The 24,632-nt window shown below is 37.8% G+C and overlaps 1 protein-coding gene across 1 annotated transcript in view; it reads right to left on the bottom strand.

Moving 5' to 3' along the window:
- Window positions 1-12,171: 12,171 nt before the first annotated feature.
- The window catches only part of LAMB2 (laminin subunit beta 2), a 177,081-nt gene continuing 164,620 nt past the window's right edge, over window positions 12,172-24,632 (bottom strand). Inside the window, 5 exon segments of the mRNA XM_053720712.1 lie at window positions 12,172-12,570; window positions 15,563-15,722; window positions 16,935-17,111; window positions 23,524-23,665; window positions 24,376-24,583. Of these exon segments, the coding sequence (XP_053576687.1) occupies window positions 12,434-12,570; window positions 15,563-15,722; window positions 16,935-17,111; window positions 23,524-23,665; window positions 24,376-24,583 (824 nt within the window). The 3' untranslated portion in view covers window positions 12,172-12,433.

Raw genomic sequence — 24,632 nt, 5'->3', positions numbered from 1 at the left:
TTACAGAGTCATAACAAACTACCATCTGCAGAGACAACCGAGTGTCTAAAGCCTCTTGTTTACATTATCTTATTCTATCTTACTTCTAGGCATTAGGCCAGGGTACATTGGCAAGGCCGAATAGCTAAAGAAACTCATAACATGCATATAATTCTCACTGCATAATAACTGCTATAATAAATTCTAATTATTACAAAATGGATGCTAATCATCACAAGATGGCTGCGGGGAACAAGATGGCTGCCATCAGGTTCATATTACCCCTAACAACGCCCCTGGATAAATGTATCTTTAGGATATTTAAGCACTGATGTATATACAACATATATGTGATTGCCATGATATAGAGGTGATTAATACATTTTAATTGACATCATATGAACAGACACAGACTCTCCCTGGGACCAATGCACAATGCACTTTTAAAATGTTTCAATAACTCCATGTTAAAGACAATACTTCATATCTCTTGAAGTATGTAATATTAAGCACTTATGTATTTTGGTTAATAGTCTAAATATTGCAAATGTATTATCTGCTTTAGCAGACATGACATTACATATATTTTATAAATATTAGTACTATGACACATTATAACTTTAATGTGTCATCGTTTTGTATTGAATAAATATGATTTTCACATTGAAAATTACATTTGAATGAGGGTAAATCTGTAATAATAAAACTCATCTTCATGATAAACAACTTATTTCCTTTGAATTATTTTTCTATATGTATTGAGATTATATATAGCATCCCTGGGCAAAGGTTTCATTTTGAATAGGTAGATATTTTATTTATTTTTATAATATTTTACCAGGAAAGATACATTGAGATTTCTATAGTTTTCAAGTATGTCCTGGGTCCACAAAACATTGCATTGATACAATAGGTACAATAAAATAATAAAAAAAAATAATTCACCATATATGCACAAAAATTTAACATAGAACCGGTAGGAAATATATAATCAACAATGACAGGTGCATTCTGTTTTGAGATATGTAGAGAGGGATCTCTTAAAGGATATTAGGCATGGGGAAGGTTTGAAAGTGTGCGGGAGGTCGTTCCATAATTGTGGTGCTTGCATATATTTTTATATGCACATACATATTGAAATTTCTATGACAACATGGGTGCAAATATTCCTATACATAGGACCAATAAATGTAGCATATATAATGTTATTTGTACATTGAAACACTCATAATTTTTTTGTGATTTGCAATTTCAATGAGAAACAGGCCTCAAAAAGCTCTTTTTTCCTCCTTTACACCTAGTTGAGCTGGGGGTAATATTTCTCAATGTATCGACAGCCTCCGACAGTGTATTAACGGTTAGCGCTTTCAATGGAAACCTGGTATAATTTATCGATTAACGGCTTCTATTACTTTCTATGGGACGCGAAAATCTTTTCGGCAGCCGAAGTCCGGCAGCCGATATTGAGGTATAACGCGCCATTGGAAACAGTCGTTAAACGCTATTGCTTTCGACAGCATATTTAACGGTTTGCGAGTGCACGCAAACTGAATTACGACTCAATGGAAGCGAGGCCTAAGTTGGGTGGAGGACAGCGGGTGAGTGGTGGGGGGATGACAGGGACGTGGGCGGGTGGGGCGGATCGTGAGGGCTTTTTTTTTTTTTCTCCTTTTTTGTTGTTGTTTTGTTTTTTGTTTTTTTTTCTCGTGTGCTTGTTTGTGTACTGAGTTTAGGCTCTTATTTGCTATAGAACGAAGAAAGTTTAAAATAAAAATGGGAAAGTAAAAACTTACACTTATATGACACTGGAACGTATTTGGTTGATTTGCATGTATTAACGGAATTTTCGTAAAAATATTCTTGTCTTGGACTCTGTCTTGGTAATCTGCTGTACCTATATATACTTTGTATAATTATGTGCTGTATAAGATTTTATCTGGTTCTTGTGATTTTCTGTATCTTTCCTATGTTATAAATAAAGTTAAAAAAAACAAAAACAAAAAAAAAAACAGTACAGTGCCACTGTTGCCACTGACCAAATATCTTTTTTATCTGCAAACATCTCTGCACCCACCACTGGAGATCCACTGAACCACTTGTTTCTTACAGTTTTCACGTGGTGGTCTGATATATTGTGCACATATTCACATTGGAATCACTTACAAAATGAAGCCGGGAACCACCCAGGTGCATATGATATTTTTACTAAACAAAAGCTTCTAGGTTGGAATGTGGCACGTATCTTGCAGCTATAACACATGTACTGCAGCAACGTGTCTATAGTGATAGGCCCTGGGCTAATTTCACTTTCCCCAGATTACTGTCACTGTCTGTTCATTACTAGCTACTGCACATAGTTTTCCCCTCAGTATTCTGAAGCCAAACCAAGAGAAAAACGCTAAACTGTCACCATGCTACTGGCTGTGCTACTTAGCATACACAATTATTTTTTCCATTTAGACTCCTTACCTACTAAGATGTAGTTTCACCATAACATCACTGTCTATATTTATTCTTTATTATATACATTGACCTTAACTTTAAAAATACAGAGTGCCAGTAAGATACTGGCTGAGTGGCAACTCTAGCTGTGGAATATTTTCTCCAAATCATAAAAAATACACCATCAGGATTATGACGTTAGCTGATTAATTTTTTTTTTTTTATATAAATAACTTTTATGTGCTATAGTTTAAAGGGACACTAAACCCACATTTTTCTTTCATAATTCAGATAGAGCAGCAATTTTAAACAACTTCTAATTTACTCCTATTATAAAATTTTCTTTGTTCTTGTGGTATCTTTATTTGAAAAAGCAGGAATGTAAGCTTAAGAGCCAGCCCATTTTTGTTTCAGCACCTCGGTGATTGGTGGCTAAATGTAACCACCAATCAGCAAGTGCTACCCATGTTCTGAACAAAAAATGGGCCGGCTCCTAACCTTTTATTTCCTGCTTTTTCAAATAAAGATAGCAAGAGAACGAAGACAAATTGATAATAGGGGTAAATTAGAAAGTTGCTTAAAATTACATGCTCTATCTGAATCATGAACGAAAACATTTGGCTTTAGTATCCCTTTAGGCACTCTGCTGAATAGCATTGACAGTCTGTTGAATTCAACAAGTGAGCCATTTGTAATTGGATGCCATATGATGCAAAGATCATGATGTCATCAGTGGGAAGAGCTTGGCAGCCATTTCAAAGTGGTCATAAACAATATTAATTTTAAAATAACTTTTTACCATTCCTGCTGCATGATATAGAAAGGGTGCAGGGGGCTATTTGCAACTTAATCTAAGGTAAGACTTTAAGATGACCAAGGTATAGACTGTCCCTTGAAATCCTTATTACATTTTTTTATAAATATATTTCATCATATTCTAGTCTAGATTAAGCACAATGTAAAATACAAAGACATTCAGGCCTAATCAGAAATGAAGATTAAGAGTGAGAAAGAGGGCGCCACATAGCGTGATACTGTTGATACAGATTCAAAAGGCAAGGAATTCTAAAAAGGCTTACCGAACAGCTCGGCACCGTTCTGTGACCGGTGCTATCAGGCAGACTAACACTCTCAGTGGTTAGCACACTGGGTGGCCTCGGATGAGATGCAGGCAGGTGGATCTCAGCGTTGTTGGATTAGCACAGAAATGAGATTGCATTAAGGTACCAACAAATATCTGATATTTGGAATAAGTCTACAACTATTTGCCATCAAAGGTAAAGAGGACGCCTAGAGGAGGTGGCGCACTATCTACTATATGTGATATTTGACAGTTAGTGAATACAAAATGTATTGTTACAAAAATGGCAAGCAAATAAACCATGAAATAAGTGTTCAAAAGGAGAACAAAATATACCAAACCAAACAGTCAATGTTGAAATAGAATCGGAACCACAGTCCAAATAATTAACGATGGATGTCGGATGTAAGCGAGGCAGCTCCACTTCAGGGAACGATGTCCATTCACCTTGGGAATCTGGATCAAAGAGAAAAGGGGAGCCTCATAGGGAAATCCGTGAGATATACGGTCAAGCAAATGGTGAAATAAAACTCACAATTTGTGAGGGTACTTGTAAAGACAGGTGCAAACGAGCAGGCTGACACAGCAGTCAGCTTACTGGATACTTTCCCAGTATCAAGGCAGAAATTGAGAGGTTGTATCCAAGCAGTTGTAGCCAAACAATTGGGATATTAGTAAAACGCTGAATCGGGAAATCACTGTTATAGCGACAAAAAATACAGACACCTCCGTAGAAGTGAAATAAAAACAAAGTTTTAATGTTTGCAACGCGTTTCTCGACCTAATACAGTGGTCGTTTCATCAGGCAAAAAGTAACAAGATAAAATGCCGCTTATTCAACCTTTTAACGCCGTTATGTCGTTCTATTCCGTCATAATTACACTGGGCTTTAGAGCCATTATGACGAAATAGAACGTCATAGCCAACGGCTGTCCTGAATCCTACTGTGCTTCCTGGATTTGATCGCGGTCTGGAGGGCATTACTAGGGTTATAGGGACGCCACCCAGACCCGATCCAATAATTGAAATCTCGTGCACACAATCACGTGATTTCAATTTGTCTACATCGGAACAGTTGTTCCGATGTAGACACTTTAACACAGACAGGAAAGGGTTAAGCTGCCACATTGTATTTCATTGATTGTCCAGGGTTTTCAAATTATCCAATGGTATGGATGGGGGTGTCTGTGCTACAAGCTAAAAATAAACAATAAAATTCTCTGCAGAAAACAGCGCAATAAATATAGAAATTATATATAAAAAAATATAAATTAATTTTATTAGTTATTGCTATAGTAATCAATAAATTGCAGTAAATTCTGCAAAAACATAATGTGTGTGAACGAACGCCGACAAAAAACGGCACTGTGAGATTAAAAAACTGACATTTGAGAAACTGCAGGACAAAATGTGGAGATGCAATGGGTTACAAAAAACCATTTAATTGTAGATAACAAAAGTAACTAATAATTTGAAAATAAAACAGAATAAAAAATGCTATAAAATGATCATTTGAACAACATTCCTATGAGATGGTGACATGTCATAAAGAATATTCATGAACCAATGATTGCCCCCTAGATAAAACATTCAATGTAAAATACTGAAGGACCTAAAATTATAGAAAATAGTAGGAAATAGGGCTAGCCAGACATGGCATGAAAACCAAAATAGGTCTCAATGCCAACGTAGACCTGGCAGCTTTTAATTAACCCTTTTAATGTTATCTTCCCTCAGATGATTTTATAGAGACGCTCTTTTTATTTGTTTCTTCACTTATTTTAACAGTGTACCTTTGATGTACCAAATAGTGTAAATATATATTTCAGACATTTTGGTTTTCCTGGCCCTTTTGTCTGGCTAGCTCATTGTGCATTGTTGTCACTTTTATCTATTTCCAACTATTTTCTATATTTTTAGGTCCTTCAATATTTTACATTGAATGTGTTATCTAGAGGGCAATCAGTGGTTCATGAATATTCTTTATGACATGTCACCATCTCATAGGAATGTTGTTCAAATTATGGTTTTATTACATTATTTATTTTGTTTTATTTTCAAATTATTAGTTACTTTTGTTATCTCCAATTAAATGTTTTTTGTAACACATTGCATCTCCACATTTTGTCCTGCAGTTCCTCAAATGTCCGTTTTTTAATCTCATAGTGCTGTTTTTTGTCGGCGTTCATTCACACACATTACGTTTTTGCAGCATTTACTGCAATTTTTCGATTACTATAGCAATAACTAATGACATTAATTTATATTTTTTATATATAATTTCTATATTTATTGTGCTGTTTCCTGCAGCAAAGTTTATTGTTTATTTTTAGCTTGTAGCACAGACACCCCCATCCATACCATTGGATAATTTGAAAACCTTGGACAACCAATAAAATACAATGTGGTGGCTTAAATAAGCTGCTTTTTATCTTGTTACTTTATTGTTACTTTTTGCCTGATGAAACGACCACTGTATTAGGTAGAGAAACGCGTTGCAAAATGAAAACCTTGTTTTTATTTCACTTCTACGGAGGTGTCTGTATTTTTTATAGCTATAATAGTTTTTTATCGCTATAACAGTGATTTCCCGATTCCCGATTTCATTGGCTAAATTTGTTTCTGATCAGTCATCAGTTATTTAAAGAATTGTTTTGTTGCGAAATTCACTACATTTTTCTCATAACTAGTTGTCAGCTAAACTGGATTATAAATGCCATTTATACATGTTATCTGCAGATACTGAATACCTTAGGGTATAATATTGCTACAAAATGTATTTTATATTGTACAGCACATAACGTAACATGATATTTCTTTCATGTAATTGGCAAGACTCCATGAGCTAGTGACGTATGGGATATACAATCCTACCAGGAGGGGCAAAGTTTCCCAAACCTCAAAATGCCTATAAATACACCCCTCACCACACACACAATTCAGTTTTACAAACGTTGCCTCCTATGGAGGTGGTGAAGTAAGTTTGTGCTAAGATTTCTACGTTGATATGCGCTTCTCAGCATTGTTGAAGCCCGATTTCTCTCAGAGTACAGCGAATGTCAGAGGGACATGAAGGGAGTATCACTTATTGAATACGATGATTTCCATAACGGGGGTCTATTTCATAGGTTCTCTGTTATCGGTCGTAGAGATTCATCTCCTACCTCCCTTTTCAGATCGACGATATACTCTCAATTTACCATTACCTCTACTGATAATTGTTTCAGTACTGGTTTGGCTATCTGCTATATGTGGATAGGTGTCTTTTGGTAAGTATGTTCTTTATTACTTAAGACACCTCAGCTATGGTTTGGCACTTTATGCATTTATATAAAGTTCTAAATATATGTATTGTACTTATATTTGCCATGAGTCAGGTTCATGTATTTCCTTCTACAGACTGTCAGTTTCATATTTGGGGAAAATAAACATTTTTTAAGAATTTTTTTTCTTACCTGGGGTTTAGTCTTTTTTTCAATTGACTACTTTCTTGCAAATTGTGGGCGGTATTAGGCCCGCGGGTGCGCCAGATGCTAGACTTTATTGCGTCATTCTTCGCACGATAATTTTTTTGGCGCGAAAAATAAGTCTATGACGCAACTTCGTCATTTACACAAGGTTGCGTCATTAGTGACGCGAGTGTGTCAAACTTTTTCATTATTTTAATACCCCATTGATGTTTGCCTCTTGCCTTTTTCTCTATCAGAGGGCTATGCTTTTGCATTTTTTTCCCATTCCTGAAACTGTCATATAAGGAAATTGATAATTTTGCTTTATATGTTGTTTTTTCTTTTACATTTTGCAAGATGTCTCAATCTGATCCTGCCTCAGAAGTTTCTGCTGGAACATTGCTGCCTGACATCAGTACATCAAGTACATTTGTTGTAATATTGTGGAAATTATTTCGCCGAATGTCATTTGTAATAGTTGTCATGATAAACTTTTACATGCAGATAGTGTGTCCATCAGTAATAGTACATTGCCAGTTGCAGTTCCTTCAACTTCTAATGTACATGATATACCTATGAATTTGAAAGAATTTGTTTCTGATTCTATCCAGAAGGCTTTGTCTGCATTTCCACCGTCTAAGAAACGTAAAAGGTCTTTTAAAACTTCTCATTCAGTTGATGAAATTTCAAATGATCAACAACATAATAATTTATCCTCCTCTGATGAGGATCTATCTGATACAGAAGATCCTTCCTCAGACATTGACACTGACAAATCTACTTATTTATTTAAAATAGAGTATATGCGTTCTTTATTAAAAGAAGTGTTAATTACTTTGGATATTGAGGTAACCAGTCCTCTTGACGTTAAGTCTAATAAATGTTTAAATGCTGTTTTTAAACCTCCTGTGGTTTCTCCAGGGTTTTTTCCTATTCCTGAGGCTATTTCTGATATGATTTCTAAGGAATGGAATAAGCCATGTACTTCTTTTATTTCTTCTTCAAGGTTTAAAAAATTATATCCTTTACCAGCAAATTCTATAGAGTTTTGGGAAAAAATCCCCAAAGTTGATGGGGCTATTTCTACTCTTGCTAAACGTACCACTATTCTTATGGAAGATAGTACTTCCTTTAAGGATCTTTTAGATAGGAAGCTTGAATCTTATCTAAGGAAAGCCTATTTATATTCTCAGACCTGCAATTTCTTTGGCTGATGTTGCGGCTGCATCAACTTTCTGGTTGGAGAATTTAGCGAAACAAGAATTGGATTCTGACATATCTAGCATTATTCACTTACTGCAATATGCTAATCATTTTATTTGTGATGCCATTTTTTTTATCAAAATTGATGCTAGATCCATGTCTTTAGCTATATTAGCTAGAAGAGCGTTGTGGCTTAAATCTTGGAATGCTGATATGGCGTCTAAATCTAGATTACTATCTCTTTCTTTCCAAGGTAATAATTTATTTGGTTCTCAGTTAAATTCTATTATTTCAACTGTTACTGGGGGAAAGGGAGTTTTTCTGCCTCAGGATAAAAAACCTAAGGGTAAATCTAAGGCTTCTAACCGTTTTCGTTCCTTTCATCAAAATAAGGAACAAAAACTCAATCCTTGCCCCAAGGAATCTGTTTCCAATTGGAAGCCTTCCTCAAATTGGAATAAATCCAAGCCATTTAAGAAACCAAAGTCAGCCCCTAAGTCCGCATGAAGGTGCGGCCCTCATTCCAGCGCAGCTGGTAGGGGGCAGATTAAGGTTTTTCAAGGATATTTGGATAAATTCTGTCCAAAATCAATGGATTCAGAGCATTGTCTCTCAAGGGTATATCTCAAGGGAAGATTTTTTCTCTCACGTATCCCAGCAAATCCAGTTAAAGCTCAGGCTTTCCTGAAGTGTGTTTCAGACCTGGAGTCCTCAGGGGTAATCATGCCAGTTCCTTTTCAGGAACAAGGTTTGGGGTTTTATTCAAATCTATTCATTGTCCCAAAGAAGGAAAATGTATTCAGACCAGTTCTGGATCTGAAAATTTTGAATCGTTATGTAAGAGTACCAACTTTCAAGATGGTGACTATAAGGACTATTCTGCCTTTTGTTCAGCGAGGACATTACATGTCCACAATAGACTTGCAGGATGCATACCTTCATATTTCGATTCATCCAGAACATTATATGTTCCTGAGATTCTCTTTTCTAGACAAGCATTACCAATTTGTTGCTCTTCCATTTGGCCTAGCAACAGCTCCAAGAATCTTTTCAAAGGTTCTAGGTGCCCTACTCTCTGTAATCAGAGAACAGGGTATTGCAGTGTTTCCTTATTTGGATGATATCTTGGTACTAGCTCAGTCTTTACGTTCTGCAGAATCTCACACGAATCAACTAGTGTTGTTTCTTTGGAAATATGGTTGGAGGATCAATTTACCAAAAAGATTTTTGATTCCTCAGACAAGGGTCACCTTTTTAGGCTTCCAGATAGATTCAGTGTCCATGACTCTGTCTCTAACAGACAAGAGACGTTTAAAATTGGTTGCAGCCTGCCGGCACCTTCAGTCTCGGTCATTCCCTTCAGTGGCTATGTGCATGGAAGCTTTAGGTCTCATGACTGCAGCATCGGACGCGATCCCCTTTGTATGCTGAATCAATGGTGCAGGGATTATCCAAAGATATCACAATTAATATCCTTAAATCCCAATGTTCGAGACTCTCTGACGTGGTGGATAGATCACCATCGTTTAGTTCAAGGGGCTTCTTTTGTTCGGCCAACCTGGACTGTGATCTCAACAGATGCGAGTCTTTCAGGTTGGGGAGCTGTTTGGGGATCTCTGACAGCACAAGGGGTTTGGAAATCTCAAGAGGCGAGATTACCAATAAATATTTTAGAAACTCCGTGCAATTCTCAGGGCTCTTCAGTTTTGGCCTCTGTTAAAGAGAGAACCGTTCATTTGTTTTCAGACAGACAATATCACAACAGTGGCATATGTCAATAATCAGGGTGGGACTCACAGTCCCCAAGCTATGAAAAAAGTATCCCGGATACTTGCTTGGGCGGAATCCAGCTCCTGTCTAATCTCTGCGGTGCATATCCCAGGTGTAGACAATTGGGAGGCGGATTATCTCAGGTGGTCTCTCCATCCAGATGTGTTTTCTCAGATTGTTCAGATGTGAGGTCTTCCAGAGATAGATCTCATGGCCTCTCATCTAAACAAGAAACCTCCCAGATACCTGTCCAGGTCCAGGGATGTTCAGGCGGAAGCAGTGGATGCACTGACACTTCCTTGGTGTTATCATCCTGCTTACATTTTCCCGCCTCTAGTTCTCCTTCCAAGAGTTATCTCCAAAATTATCATGGAACAATCGTTTGTGTTGCTGGTGGCTCCAGCATGGCCACACAGGTTTTGGTATGCGGATTTGGTTCGGATGTCCAGTTGCCAGCCTTGGCCACTTCCATTAAGGCCGGACCTACTGTCTCAAGGTCCGTTTTTCCATCAGGATCTCAAATCATTTAATTTGAAGGTATGGAAATTGAACGCTTAGTACTAAGTCATAGAGGTTTCTCTGACTCAATGATTATTACTATGTTACAGGCTCGTAAATCTGTCTCTAGAATGATTTATTATAGAGTTTGAAAGACTTACATTTCATGGTGTTCTCATAAATTCTCTTGGCATTCTTTTAGAATTCCTAGAATTTTACAGTTTCGGTTTGGATAAGGGCTTGTCTGCAAGTTCCTTGAAGGTACAAATCTCTGCTCTTTCTGTTTTATTTCACAGAAAGATTGCTATACTTCCTGATATTCACTGTTTTGTACAGGCTTTAGTTCGTATTAAGCCTGTCATTAAATCAATTTCTCCTCCTTGGAGTCTTGATTTGGTTTTGAAGGCTTTACAGGCTCCTCAATTTGAGCCTATGCATTCTTTGGACATTAAACTACTTTCTTGGAAAGTGTTGTTCCTTTTGGCTATGTCTTCTGCTAGAAGAGTTTCTGAGCTATCTGCTCTTTCTTGTGAGTCTCCTTTTCTGATTTTTCATCAGGATAAGGCAGTTTTGCAGACTTCTTTTCAATTTTTACCTAAGGTTGTGAATTCTAACAACATTAGTAGAGAAATTGTTGTCCCTTCCTTGTGTCCTAATCCTAAGAATTCTTTGGAAAGATCCTTACATTCTTTGGATGTGGTAAGAGCTTTGAAATATTATGTGGAAGCTACTAAAGATTTCAGGAAGACTTCCAGTCTATTTGTTTTATTTTCTGGTCCTAGGAAAGGTCAGAAAGCTTCTGCTATTTCCTTGGCTTCTTGGTTAAAGCTTTTGATTCATCAAGCTTATTTGGAGTCGGGTCAGGCCCCGCCTCAGAGAGTTACAGCTCATTTTACTAGATCAGTCTCCACTTCGTGGGCCTTTAAGAATGAAGCTTCAGTTAATCAGATTTGCAAAGCGGCAACTTGGTCCTCTTTGCATACATTTACTAAATTCTACCGTTTTGATGTATTTGCTTCTTCAGAAGCAGTTTTTGGTAGAAAAGTTCTTCAGGCAGCTGTTTCAGTTTGATTCTTCTGCTTTTGATTTGTTTTTTTCTTTCATTTATGAGAATAAACTTATTTTTTTGGGTTGTGGATTATTTTTTTCAGCGGAAAATGGCTGTTTTTATTTTTATCCCTCCCTCTCTAGGGACTCTTGCGTGGAGTCCCACATCTTGGGTATTGCTATCCCATATGTCACTAGCCCATGGACTCTTGCCAATTACATGAAAGAAAACATAATTTATGTAAGAACTTACCTGATAAATTCATTTCTTTCATATTGGCAAGAGTCCATGAGGCCCACCCTTTTTATGGTGGTTATGATTTTTTGTATAAAGCACAATTATTTCCAAATTCCTTTGTTGATGCTTTTTACTCCTTTCTTTATCACCCCACTACTTGGCTATTCGTTAAACTGAATTGTGGGTGTGGTGAGGGGTGTATTTATAGGCATTTTGAGGTTTGGGAAATTTGCCCCTCCTGGTAGGATTGTATATCCCATACGTCACTAGCTCATGGACTCTTGCCAATACGAAAGAAATTAATTTATCAGGTAAGTTCTTAAATAAATGATGTTGTTTTTCTATCATGTATATGAAAGAGCAGCAATTAAAATGTAAATATATTTTTCACTTAAAAGTTATCGTTCTTTGAATCTAACAGGAAGTGAATATTTGTGTGCAACATAATCTTCTGAGTCATTGGCTGATAGTGAGAGCTCCCACAGAAAACTTGCTTTATTTAACACAGGTATATAAAAAAGGCACATTAAATGAATAGTAAATATATAAACCCAGATGACTATAAAAGACGAAGGCAGATAAGTTGAGCAGTTTTATTATAAATTCGTCCCGGAAGCATCAAGGCATTTTATGTTAAATAACATTTCTGCGATCACTTTGATTTTTCAGAATTTTGTTACAGGGTTGCTTCAGTGGATTTTGTGATTGGACAGTTTAAGCTGGTGTCTATTGGCAGGTGTTATAAATCTGAATCTGTTGGTTAATATCATACAAGATGCCCTTCATTTTGTCTTCTAGCCCATCAAGCTGTTTCGCCTTCTCCTGAAGAAGAATCTCATTTTGTTCATAAGCTGCTTCCAGATCTGTAGGAACAGGACAAGTATAGAGGTGAGAAATAAACGCTGGTTTAGAACACACAGACATATTGTTTCCTTCTCTGGCCATGTGTAAAATGCAGCTTAGCTGTCCAGCAACAACCTCGGCTGTGATGTATCCTGGGCATGAGTGTATTAGCTGGGCAAGTGGAAGGGGTTAATTGTCTCATTATACAGATATTTGCAGGGTGTTGGGGAGATGGGTGATGTCTAGAATCAAAAGACGTCTATCTGACGGCGCTAACTCAAAGGACCTAAGCTCCTATAACCAATGGGTCTCTAGTTACCCATAAAATAAGAACAGATCAGTGGGAAGTATAAGGAGCGCCTAAAATGAAAGGCCAGGTCCAGATATGGTGATAAAAGATCTAACAGTGATTATGCTAGAGATATTTAATAACACATATTATAAATACAACAAAGTACATGGATCCATAGTACTGATTAAAAACAATAATAAGATAATACAATGACAGAATAATACAGTGATGATATGGATAAAAACAAACAATGTATAGCAATGAAAAAATGTGGTTAAGGTAAAAACAAATATAAATATAGACGAGATGTCCGATGGGCCGAAACGCGTTGGCATATATGGTGAGCTATATTCTTATTACTTAGAGTTTATTATAAACAATACTGCTCTATGTTGTACCTTTTCTTTCCTTCACAGGTTATGGAGTTTTTGGCTTATTATTGATTTTACCCATATTGGTTATTATTCGCACATTGACTTCTATTTTTTAGCCTTATTTTTATTTTTATTTTTATCCTCAATCACTTTGGAGTATTTTTAATAATCTTTTATCCTATTTTGGAGTTTTTCACAATATTGTTTTTGCTTTTCCACATCTTGGAGGACTAACACTTATTTGGATCAGTTGGATCATTTGTTTTGGATTATAAGAAATTTGACCACTAGGAGTATTTTGTTAAATTTTTCACTTTGGACATACAGACATATTTCACACAGTTTTTTTGGATTTTATTGATTGTATTGCTACACTACATCACCTCTGCTCATTTTTTGGACACATTTTTTTACACATTTTTGATCATCACCTATATTATTATTTTTTCTTCACTTTGTGCCCTCGACCCCTAGGGGCCATATTACGGACATCTCGTCTATATTTATATTTGTTTTTACCTTAACCACATTTTTTCATTGCTATACATTGTTTGTTTTTATCCATATCATATCCATATCATCATTGTATTATTCTGTCATTGTATTATCTTATTATTGTTGTTAATCAGTACTATAGATCCATGTACTTTGTTGTATTTATAATATGTGTTATTAAATATCTCTAGCATAATCACTGTTAGATCTTTTATCACCATATCTGGACCTGGCCTTTCATTTTAGGCGCTCCTTATACTTCCCACTGATCTGATGTCTAGAATCAGCCTTTTCAGCTACAGATTGTATTTCCCTCTTGGGCTGTTTAGTAGCTCATTCATTATGACTTATTCTCAAGTAGGAAAATCAGAGGCAGGCAATCCTGCTTAAAGGGACAGTCTACACCTTGGTCATCTTAAAGTCTTACTTTAGATTAAGCTGCAATAGCCTACTGCACCTTATCTATATTATGCAGCAGGAACAGTAAAACAGTTATTTTAAAATTAATATTGTTCCTGGCCAGTTTGAAATGGCTGCCAAGCTCCGCCCACTGATGACATCACAATCTGGACTGCCTCTATTCACTTTGCTGAATAGCATTGACAGTCTGTTGAATTCAACTAGTGCCATATGCATCCCAGATAATTATGTCATCAGTGGGCAGAGCTAGGCAGCAATTTCAAAGTGGCCATAAACAATATTAATTTTAAAATAACGTTTTTACCATTCCTGCTGCATGATATAGAAAGGGTACAGGAAGCTATTTGCAGCTTTATCTAAGGTAAGACTTTAAGATGACAAAGGTGTAAACTGTCCCTTTATATCCTTATTAAAAAAGATTTTAATAAATATATTTCAGCATATTCTAGTCTAGATTAAGCACAATGTAAAGTACAAAGACATTCAGGCTCCATCAGAAATGAGATTGCATTAAGGTACCAACAAATATCTGATATTTGGAATAAATCTACAACTATTTGCCATCAAAAGTAACACTTGACATTGCTTTGTAATGTGTAGAATGAATTAGAATTGAGACTGTTGGGGACATATTTGTTGGCACCTTGTTGGAAAATGTGTTGAGAGGATTTTATTGGCTAGGCTAAATTTGTTTCCGATTGGTCATCAATTATTTAGATAATTGTTTTGGTGCAAAATTCACTACATTTTTCTCATAACTAGTTGTCGGCTACCAAAGCTACAATATTCTCTATATATAACAAACAGGTTGGCAAGTATGAAATAACTGGGTCATGTGTTATTAGGTAAGCATAACTTGTAACCATTGTGGTCATATTCTTGTACATTGTCAATAACCGTATCCTTTTTTTAACAACCAATCAGGTAGTGAATACATTGTGCTGTGTTGTTACCTTAGAAACATGGGGTATGGTTCTCTAATAGCTCCCTTAAATCTTTCCAGCCATTCTACTTTTCCAGTTCTTTTATTAGACCACAACGCTGATTCACTAAAACCTACTAATCTCTTGCTTCTTTATTGCATATGCTGCATAGAGTTAAAACAATATATTTAAAAAACAAACAAACAGTCAAAAAGGATAAAGTACTGCTAGTCCTTTACATGATATTATAAGGAGCATGCGGCATGCTTCACAATGGATTAATTATGTGTACATAAATATATATTAAAGGGTGGTGTGGAGGGTACTTTGCCCCCTTGCGTCCCCCTCTGACCGCCCACATCTACAGAAGCCACAGCGCATGCACAGGGATAAGCACTAATTTATCTGTCCTGTCTTGTCCGGGGGCTTAACTGATGTGAGACCCAGTCATTAGCATTATAACAATACATTACAATCACACTTTAATGAGCTGCAGCCACTGACGCACCTTGTAGCTTTTTTAGTTTATCTTGAGCATTTTCTAACAACGTCTTTGCCTCATCTCGTAGCTGATCAGCTTTGTGTTTTGCTTCTTGAATGTTCTTGGCTTTCCGATCGACAAGGTTCTGAACAGTTTTATATTTGTCTCCGAGCTGCCCATCCAACATCTTAAAAAGAAAACGAGTGATATTGTCACTAACTATAAATATAAGTTTGCCTGTTTACGGGGCGCACGTTAAATGACCAGCCATTACAAGTGGCTGGTTAATGCTACTGCGAGCTAGCGGTAGTACTGTGCATGAGATCTCTGGTTAATGAAAAAAATGTCCCCCAGTTTCCCCCAAAATAAAGCATACAGTTAATTTATTAATAAAAAAAAATAGCATCTTTTTTTAAATTAAAAATAACTGCACAAAACAGTTATAAGGGGTTAAAGTGAGGGGATGTGGGGTGTTAGAAAAAAAAGGCACTGAAAAGAAAGAACTGCTGGTGCAATGATAAATGCTGACAGTGTATGCTGTCGGCATTTATCGATGTGCAGCGGACATAATACGATACATCGTATCATGTCCGCTCGCACTATGATAAATCTACCCCTCGGGCTTTTGTTGTGCTGTTATATTCATACTATTTATCAAAGTATAAACCTCTGTAGTATATAGCAAACGTACAGTGCCACAGACTAATACACAAACTGCACAACTCCCACTGACTTTTTTTTATTGCTAAAGGGACATGACATTAAAAATTAAACTTTCATGGTTCAGATAGAGAATGCTATTTTAAGAGACTTTTCTAATTGACTTCATTCTCTTGGTATCCTTTGTTGAAAATCATACCTAGGTAGGCCCAGGAGCAGCAATGCACTGCTGAGAGCTAGCTGGTGATTGGTGTGCTCAGCTAGCTCCCAGTAGTTGCTTTGGAACCAACTTTAACTATGTATTAAACTATTTTGCTGGAGTTAAACACAGAGTTATGTACAAGCAATAACAATATACGCTAACATATTAGAGCATTTAAAAATAATCAAAAAAAATCTATTAAACATAATTAGATTTTGAAACTAATAGCAGTTTTTGTACAATTATTCCTGCGGATAGAAGCTCCCTGGCTCTCACAAGTCTATTGGTGGGGAGTGACATGTCCCATAAGCTAAAAACATCTATTCTTATATAACAACACAAACAACCGTTACAGTTTTGTACAATTATTCCTGCGGATAGAAGCTCTCACAAGTCTATTGGTGGGGAGTGACATGTCCCATAAGCTAAATACATCTATTCTTATATAACAACACAAACAACCGTTACAGTTTTTGCAAAGACAAGAATACTGTCTGTAGCGCTCTATAGTATCTGTGGCATCTCTGGCTGACCCACCTTCTTGGCGTCATTGGCTTTATCTAGTGCGGTGACAGCGGTTTCCTCTGCACGAGTCGCTGCTAAGCTGTTGTTTGCCCGCTTCATTTTGAGAGCATCAATCTGTTTATCTAAAAGTCCCACTCGATCCATAGCGTCCATCAGCTGATTCTCAGCACTGGCTGTCTCCGACTGGATCTGTATAATGAAAAGACTGATCAGTAAACACATTAATAACACCTACAATTCACACGCTTCCTGCAGTTGTATTATAGGCAATTACAGGTTTTCATTTTGTCCTAATATAGGTAATCAGAATGCTCCTTTAGAGATTCCTTTCAACCTAAGTAATAAGCTTCAAACAAGCCAAACTTTATTTATAAACCAACATTGGAATTGGGAGCTTGTGGAAGGTATTATGGTATACAACAAACCAACAGCACTATGTAATTTTCAGCATCTTTATTGGAACTCACAGATCTGATTGCATAGTGCTGTGGGAATGTGTTTGTTTGATATCACATTTTTTTTTTTTTGCAGTGACCCTGAGCCACTTTGTACTTTGGACATGAAACCCATGATTCCGATAGAACATATGATTTTAACCAACTTTCCAATTTACTTCTATCGTCTAATTTGTTTTGTTCTCTTGATATCCTTTGTTGAAAATAAAACCTACATAGACTCAGGAGCTGCTGATTGGTGCCTAAACATATATGCCTCATCTTATTGGCTCACCCAGTGGATTCAGCTAGCTCCCAGTAGCACATTGCAGTTTCTACAACATAGAATATCAATAGAATTAAAGGGACACAACCCAATTTTTTCTGTCGTGATTCAGATAGATAGAGCATGCAATTTTAAGCAACTTTCTAATTTACTCCAATTATCAAATTTTCTTCATTCTCTTGGTATATTTATTTGAAAAGCAAGAATGTAACTTTAGATGCTGGCCCTTTTTTGGTGAACAACCTGGGTTGTTCTTGCTGATTGGTGGATAAACCAATAAACAAGTGCTGTCCAGGGTCTGAACCAAAAATTGACTGGCTCCTTAGCTTAGATGCCTTTTCTTTCAAATAAAGATAGCAAGAGAATGAAGAAAAATTGATAATAGGAGTAAATTAGAAAGTTTCTAAAAATTGCATGCTCTATCTAAATTACGAAAGAAAAAATTTGGGTTCAGTGTCTGTCACAAATATCTCAGGATTCAGCTCCTAAGGAGTTAACTTTGTGTAGCGTGCACTCAAAACAGTTATTTGTTTTCAAGAAGAATTGTGTTTGTATTTTCTTTGAAGTGCCAGAACCCTCTAACTAGCCACCAAATGCTAGTGTGTATGCATTGAGTCATAAAATCACTGAAGCTCTTAGTCACAGAGATACACAGGATAAAGTTTATGGCTTAAAGGACCAGTCAACACAGTAGATTTGCATAATCAACAAATGCAAGATAACAAGACAATGCAATAGCACTTAGTCTGAACTTCAAATAAGTAGTAGATTTTTTTCTGACAATTTTAAAAGTTATGTCTTTTTCCACTCCCCCTTTGCCATGTGACAGCCATCAGCCAATCACAAATGCATACACGTACCCTGTGACAGCCATCAGCCATTCACAAATGCATACACACTTATTCTTGCACATGCTCAGTAGGAGCTGGTGACTCAAAATGTTTAAATATAAAAAGACTGTGCACATTTTGTTAATTGAAGTAAATTGGAAAGTTGTTGAAAATTGCATGCTCTATTTGAATAATGAAAGTTTAATTTTGATTGAGTGTCCCTTTAAGCTGTCAATAGGGGGGCAAACTAGCCCACTCTAGGACAGAAGCAGCAAAGCCACAGATTTCAGACTGTGTGGGGGAGGAGGGTACAGGATACTCTTTGAGGGACCCCCAGAGTGAGTGTGAAAGATTGTGGGTGACAGAGACCCCAGTAACCTCAGCTGTGACCTATAAACAGACTGCACAGGCTAGGGGACAGAGACTGACACAGACTGCAGGCACAGGGGGGAGGATTACAGAGAAGTGTATTTACACAGCCCCACCGTGCCATTCAGCAAATACACTGATAGATGTGCAGCATCAGTGTCCCCAGCAGTTAGAACCCACAGTGAGGAGAAGGGGGGCAGTTAGTCAACCCCCTACCAACCATAACAGAGTGCAGGAGTACAGGAATTCTACTCCAGTGGGAGGGCAAGAGCCTATGGTAGTTAAGCAGCAACTGACAGCACACAATATGCTTAGAGAGCACACCATAGGTAGCAAGACACTAGGTTTCACAGGCACCTCTGTAACAGGGGATGATGTGTTGTTCAGGGATAAGATGCCAATTTTTTAACAATAAGATTGTCATTCTTACAAGGGGAGCTGCTGTACGGAAGTAAGGAGCCATCATTTTCTTGCCATTCCCCTGGCGCAGATCTTGAAGCTAGTAAAGTATTCAATTCTGTTTTTCTCCTTTTTATTTTAAAACACTGTTTGCGTGTGTAATTTTATTTGTAACAACTTTTTATTATTAATGCATTGTGCATAATATTTTGGCATAATAAATAATTCCTTTATTAAGTTTGGCCTTTGTCTAATAATTGAACCACTTTACTGAAAGAGACTGGAATATTAGAACTGTATAATTTTAGGTCATTTTCTGCTAAATTGTATTTCTAGAGTTAATGTGTAAAGTCTGGGGTTTTCCTTAAGATTTTCCCTTTAATAAATTTTAAGTGGTGGCAGCATTTGAGCTTTAGGTGACAGAAAAGGGGGCTGAAAACCCTTTCTGTGCCAAATAAGTGACTGGTGCAGGGTTGGATAACCTTGGTTCGTCACAAATTGGTGGGCAGCGGTGTAGATCATTTTTTTTATTATTAGATTTTAGTGCTTGTGGATTTGCTAGTGTGGAAATCCCGGTACTAAAAGAGATTGTTTCTTACAATTTCCAAAGGCTAAAACTCAGTGCATTATATAGTGACACATTGCAAACAGTCCCCTTCCCTATTCTCTGTTGTTCTTTTCTATTTTATTTTTGCTATGGAGGCATACGAGCAGCGATCTAAAGAGGCACTTATACTCCTATGCCAGGAGCGGGATATTCCAACACGTTCAAAGAACAAAGATTTACTAATACAAGCTCTTGTTGAATATGATAACAGCCAAATCACACCAGTTGAGGTCTCAGGAGAGATGTCTGCAGCTGGGGGCAGCGATTCATCAGAATCTGGGGATCCCTTGGACTGTTATTTGCAAACTGTTCTTAAACATATGGGCTCAGTGGATGCAAGTTTGCGCATGGAACTGATTACAAAGTTTTATGAAAGACAGGCTGCTGAACGACAAGCTGTTGTGGCTGAGAGACAGGCGTCTCTGGCAGCTGAGAGAGAGGCTCTGGCAGCTGAAAGACAGGCTGCTGAACGACAGGCAGAGAGAGAGAGTATCAGCTACAGCTTGCACGGTTGGAGAGAGGGATGGTCTCACCTGTTAGTGAACCTAGAGACCCCCCTGCTCCCAGAGTGCGTGCAGAGAATTTTCCCACCCTGGAGAAAGATGGAGATGTGGATGTATTCCTGCGTAGCTTTGAGAAAGTGTGCAGACAGTTCCAGTTGCCAAGGGAGCAGTGGGCCAAGTACCTTACCCCTGGCCTGAAAGGTCCTGCACTGGAGGCGTTTGCTGAACTACCCCCAGAGTTTGATCAGGACTATGATTCCATTAAAGCTGCACTGCAGAGGAGATACAATCTTACTCCTGAAGTTTACCGAAAGAAATTCCGTTCTCTGCAGAAAGGTTTGTCAGAGAGCTATATTACAGCTGTTGGAAACTTGAGGACAGCCTTTAAACAGTGGGTCAGAGGATTAAAAGTTGCCACTATGGAGGAGCTGGAAGATTTAAACCAGCAGTATCGGCAGAATTACCGTTAGCTGTTGGGGGAGAAAGGCAGATAGACTGTGTGGGTCTGTCTGTGCCGGAACCAAGTTTAGCTGTACGGGAAGAGCTTGTCTGTGAGAGAAGGCAGATGAGGGGTGCGTGTCTGTCTGTGATTGAATCAGTGTATTCTATAGAAGGAGGTGAGATTGACGGGGGAGAGAATGACTGGGTGACTGGGCCGCTGGATGATGTGTGCCAGTCTCTGCCAGGGACAATTCTGTACCCTGTGAAAAGACACAATAGTTGGGATAAATGGCAGAAGGAAGATGTGTGCTTGTCTGCACCAGTGTCAAAAGGATACCAGATTCTGTGTGATTATGCAAAGTGGCAGACTGACTGTGAGAGAGAGCAGGGGGGCAAACTAGCCCACTCTAGGACAGAAGCAGCAAAGCCACAGATTTCAGACTGTGTGGGGGAGGAGGGTACAGGATACTCTTTGAGGGACCCCCAGAGTGAGTGTGAAAGATTGTGGGTGACAGAGACCCCAGTAACCTCAGCTGTGACCTATAAACAGACTGCACAGGCTAGGGGACAGAGACTGACACAGACTGCAGGCACAGGGGGGAGGATTACAGAGAAGTGTATTTACACAGCCCCACCGTGCCATTCAGCAAATACACTGATAGATGTGCAGCATCAGTGTCCCCAGCAGTTAGAACCCACAGTGAGGAGAAGGGGGGCAGTTAGTCAACCCCCTACCAACCATAACAGAGTGCAGGAGTACAGGAATTCTACTCCAGTGGGAGGGCAAGAGCCTATGGTAGTTAAGCAGCAACTGACAGCACACAATATGCTTAGAGAGCACACCATAGGTAGCAAGACACTAGGTTTCACAGGCACCTCTGTAACAGGGGATGATGTGTTGTTCAGGGATAAGATGCCAACCTTATTGGGGGAGGTACCTGCAAAACCCAGAGATGCCATATTCACACAAAAACAGTTGCAGGAGTTTACTGCCAGAGAGGGAGTGTGTGAAATGGTCCATAATGTTCTTGTACTCACGCCCATGAGACAGAACAAACTAGAGGCTGCATGGGAGGGGCCCTGCAATATATTCAATCGGTTGGGTAGAGCAACTAGTGTGTCACTTTTAAAAGGAGGGCATCCTGCTGCCAAAACTGCTAGGTGCAATCTGTCTGGCAATGGTGTTCTCACCGCAAGGGGAAGCTCCTTTTGATACGCATCGGGAGTGGCTCGTAGCCACCCCCTTTTGCGTCTCTTATTGGGGGAGGTGTCACAAATATCTCAGGATTCAGCTCCTAAGGAGTTAACTTTGTGTAGCGTGCACTCAAAACAGTTATTTGTTTTCAAGAAGAATTGTGTTTGTATTTTCTTTGAAGTGCCAGAACCCTCTAACTAGCCACCAAATGCTAGTGTGTATGCATTGAGTCATAAAATCACTGAAGCTCTTAGTCACAGAGATACACAGGATAAAGTTTATGGCTTAAGCTGTCAATAGAATGCGTGATGCAAAACAGGCCCTTCATTACAAAAACTGACCAGGTCACTGACAGGACATTGGTATATTATGTACATATGTGGGTTAAAAGTGTTATAACCTTAACGGCAGGTAAATATGACAGCCTATGGCATATTTGATATCAAACTGGTTCTCCCAATAAAACTAAGAGGTTCTAAATATGTAAATATAGAAATGTCTTACCTAGCAGGAATGATAATGGATTGTATAAATTCAGGCAAGAAATTTAGTCTATTGGAGGTTGTAAAGACAGTGGGGTTTCTTAGCCCGTCCAGGAGGGTGTGGTTAAGCAACATGATCTCTGAGAAGTAGGTTTAAGAATCTTATTTTTTAACAATAAGATTGTCATTCTTACAAGGGGAGCTGCTGTACGGAAGTAAGGAGCCATCATTTTCTTGCCATTCCCCTGGCGCAGATCTTGAAGCTAGTAAAGTATTCAATTCTGTTTTTCTCCTTTTTATTTTAAAACACTGTTTGCGTGTGTAATTTTATTTGTAACAACTTTTTATTATTAATGCATTGTGCATAATATTTTTGGCATAATAAATAATTCCTTTATTAAGTTTGGCCTTTGTCTAATAATTGAACCACTTTACTGAAAGAGACTGGAATATTAGAACTGTATAATTTTAGGTCATTTTCTGCTAAATTGTATTTCTAGAGTTAATGTGTAAAGTCTGGGGTTTTCCTTAAGATTTTCCCTTTAATAAATTTTAAGTGGTGGCAGCATTTGAGCTTTAGGTGACAGAAAAGGGGGCTGAAAACCCTTTCTGTGCCAAATAAGTGACTGGTGCAGGGTTGGATAACCTTGGTTCGTCACAGTGTCCCTTTAAGCAAATTAGATAATAGAAATAAATTGGAAAGTTGTTAAAAATGGTATTCTCTATCTGAATCACAAAAGAAAAAAAATGGTTTTCATGTCCCTTTAAATTGATCAATAGGTGCTCAGGACATCTAACTAGTGAGCACCATTTGCAGGGGAGCCAGTATGGCTGATTATACAATTAAACAAATATGATCGTCTTCTAGTACGTACCTCAAACACTGATTCCCTGTGAATGTCTTGTTAATGCCTAAATAATGATGTGGATATATACAACTAAAACGTATTCCGTCTATTTCAGTATTTAGTTTTTATGCTATCATATCCCTCATTGGATGATGATGATGATAGAACAAGTAGTAATCAGAATTCTGGCACATGACAATAACGTACCGCTGTAAGCTTCAATTCAGTGTCTTTGATATCGCCATTGGCGTTCCGAATAGCCCCCTCTGCAGCACTTTGGGCTCTTTTGGCATCCTCAAGAGATTTTTTCACTGACTCAGCAGTGTTCTTCACATTTTCTGCTTTGGTTCTGAAAACATTTTGATATTGAGAAAAAAGCAAACATAGCTAAATTACATGAAAAAGGGGGAAAATAAATAATGAAAGTATAATACAAAGTTATTTTACTATGAAGAACTAAACTATTTATATTAAATCCTCAAGGTGTTCGACAAGATAATCTCGTGTAAATGCTCAATAGAGTATGAACTCCTAGTGAGACTTTGCAATAAACAAAAAAACTCATTGTGCACCACAATGTCGCCAAGAGTTTGCATGTTCTGGTGTTGATGAGGTTTAACAAATCTCTTTATTAAAGGGACACTAAACCCACATTTTTTTCTTTCATGATTCAGATAGAGCATGCAATTTTAAGCAACTTTCTCATTTGCTCCTATTAACAAATTTTCTTTGTTCTCTTGTTGTCTTTATTTGAAATAGCAGTAATGTAAGGTTAGGAGCCAGCCCATTTTTGCTTCAGCACCTGGGTTTGCTACATTTAGCCACCAATCAGCAAGCGCTACCCAGGTGCTGAACCAAATATGGAACGGCTCTTAAGCTTACAGTCTAGCTTTTTAAAATCAAGATAGCATGTGAACGAGGAAAATTTGATAATAGGAGTGAATTAGAAAGTTGCTTAAAATTGCATGCTGTACCTGAATCATGAAAGACAAAATTTGGGTTTAGTGTCCCTTTAATGAAAAGGCAACAAGTTGTTAAACAATACAAGAAGATACTAACTTAGCCTTTTTGGCATCATTCAGTAATTGTTCAGCCTTGCGGACATCAGCAGCTGTCTTTTCCAAAATGGCGTCCACATTGGATAGTGTGCTCACTCTCTCCTTGATTTCTATGGCCAGACGTTGGATTTGTTGCGGGTCTGCTGGGATTGAGATTTCCAGTACACGGCTGGCGACCTTCTCAATACTGTCTGGATCAGCTCCTTCCTCTACATCACAAAAGAAGAGAAGTCATAAAAAAATACATCACAATTCTAA

Source organism: Bombina bombina, chromosome 7, assembly GCF_027579735.1.
Source record: "Bombina bombina isolate aBomBom1 chromosome 7, aBomBom1.pri, whole genome shotgun sequence".
Classification (NCBI taxonomy): Eukaryota; Metazoa; Chordata; class Amphibia; order Anura; family Bombinatoridae; genus Bombina; species Bombina bombina.
The sequence above is the reverse complement of the archived record's forward strand: the minus strand, read 5'-3'. Positions and strand labels throughout refer to the sequence as shown.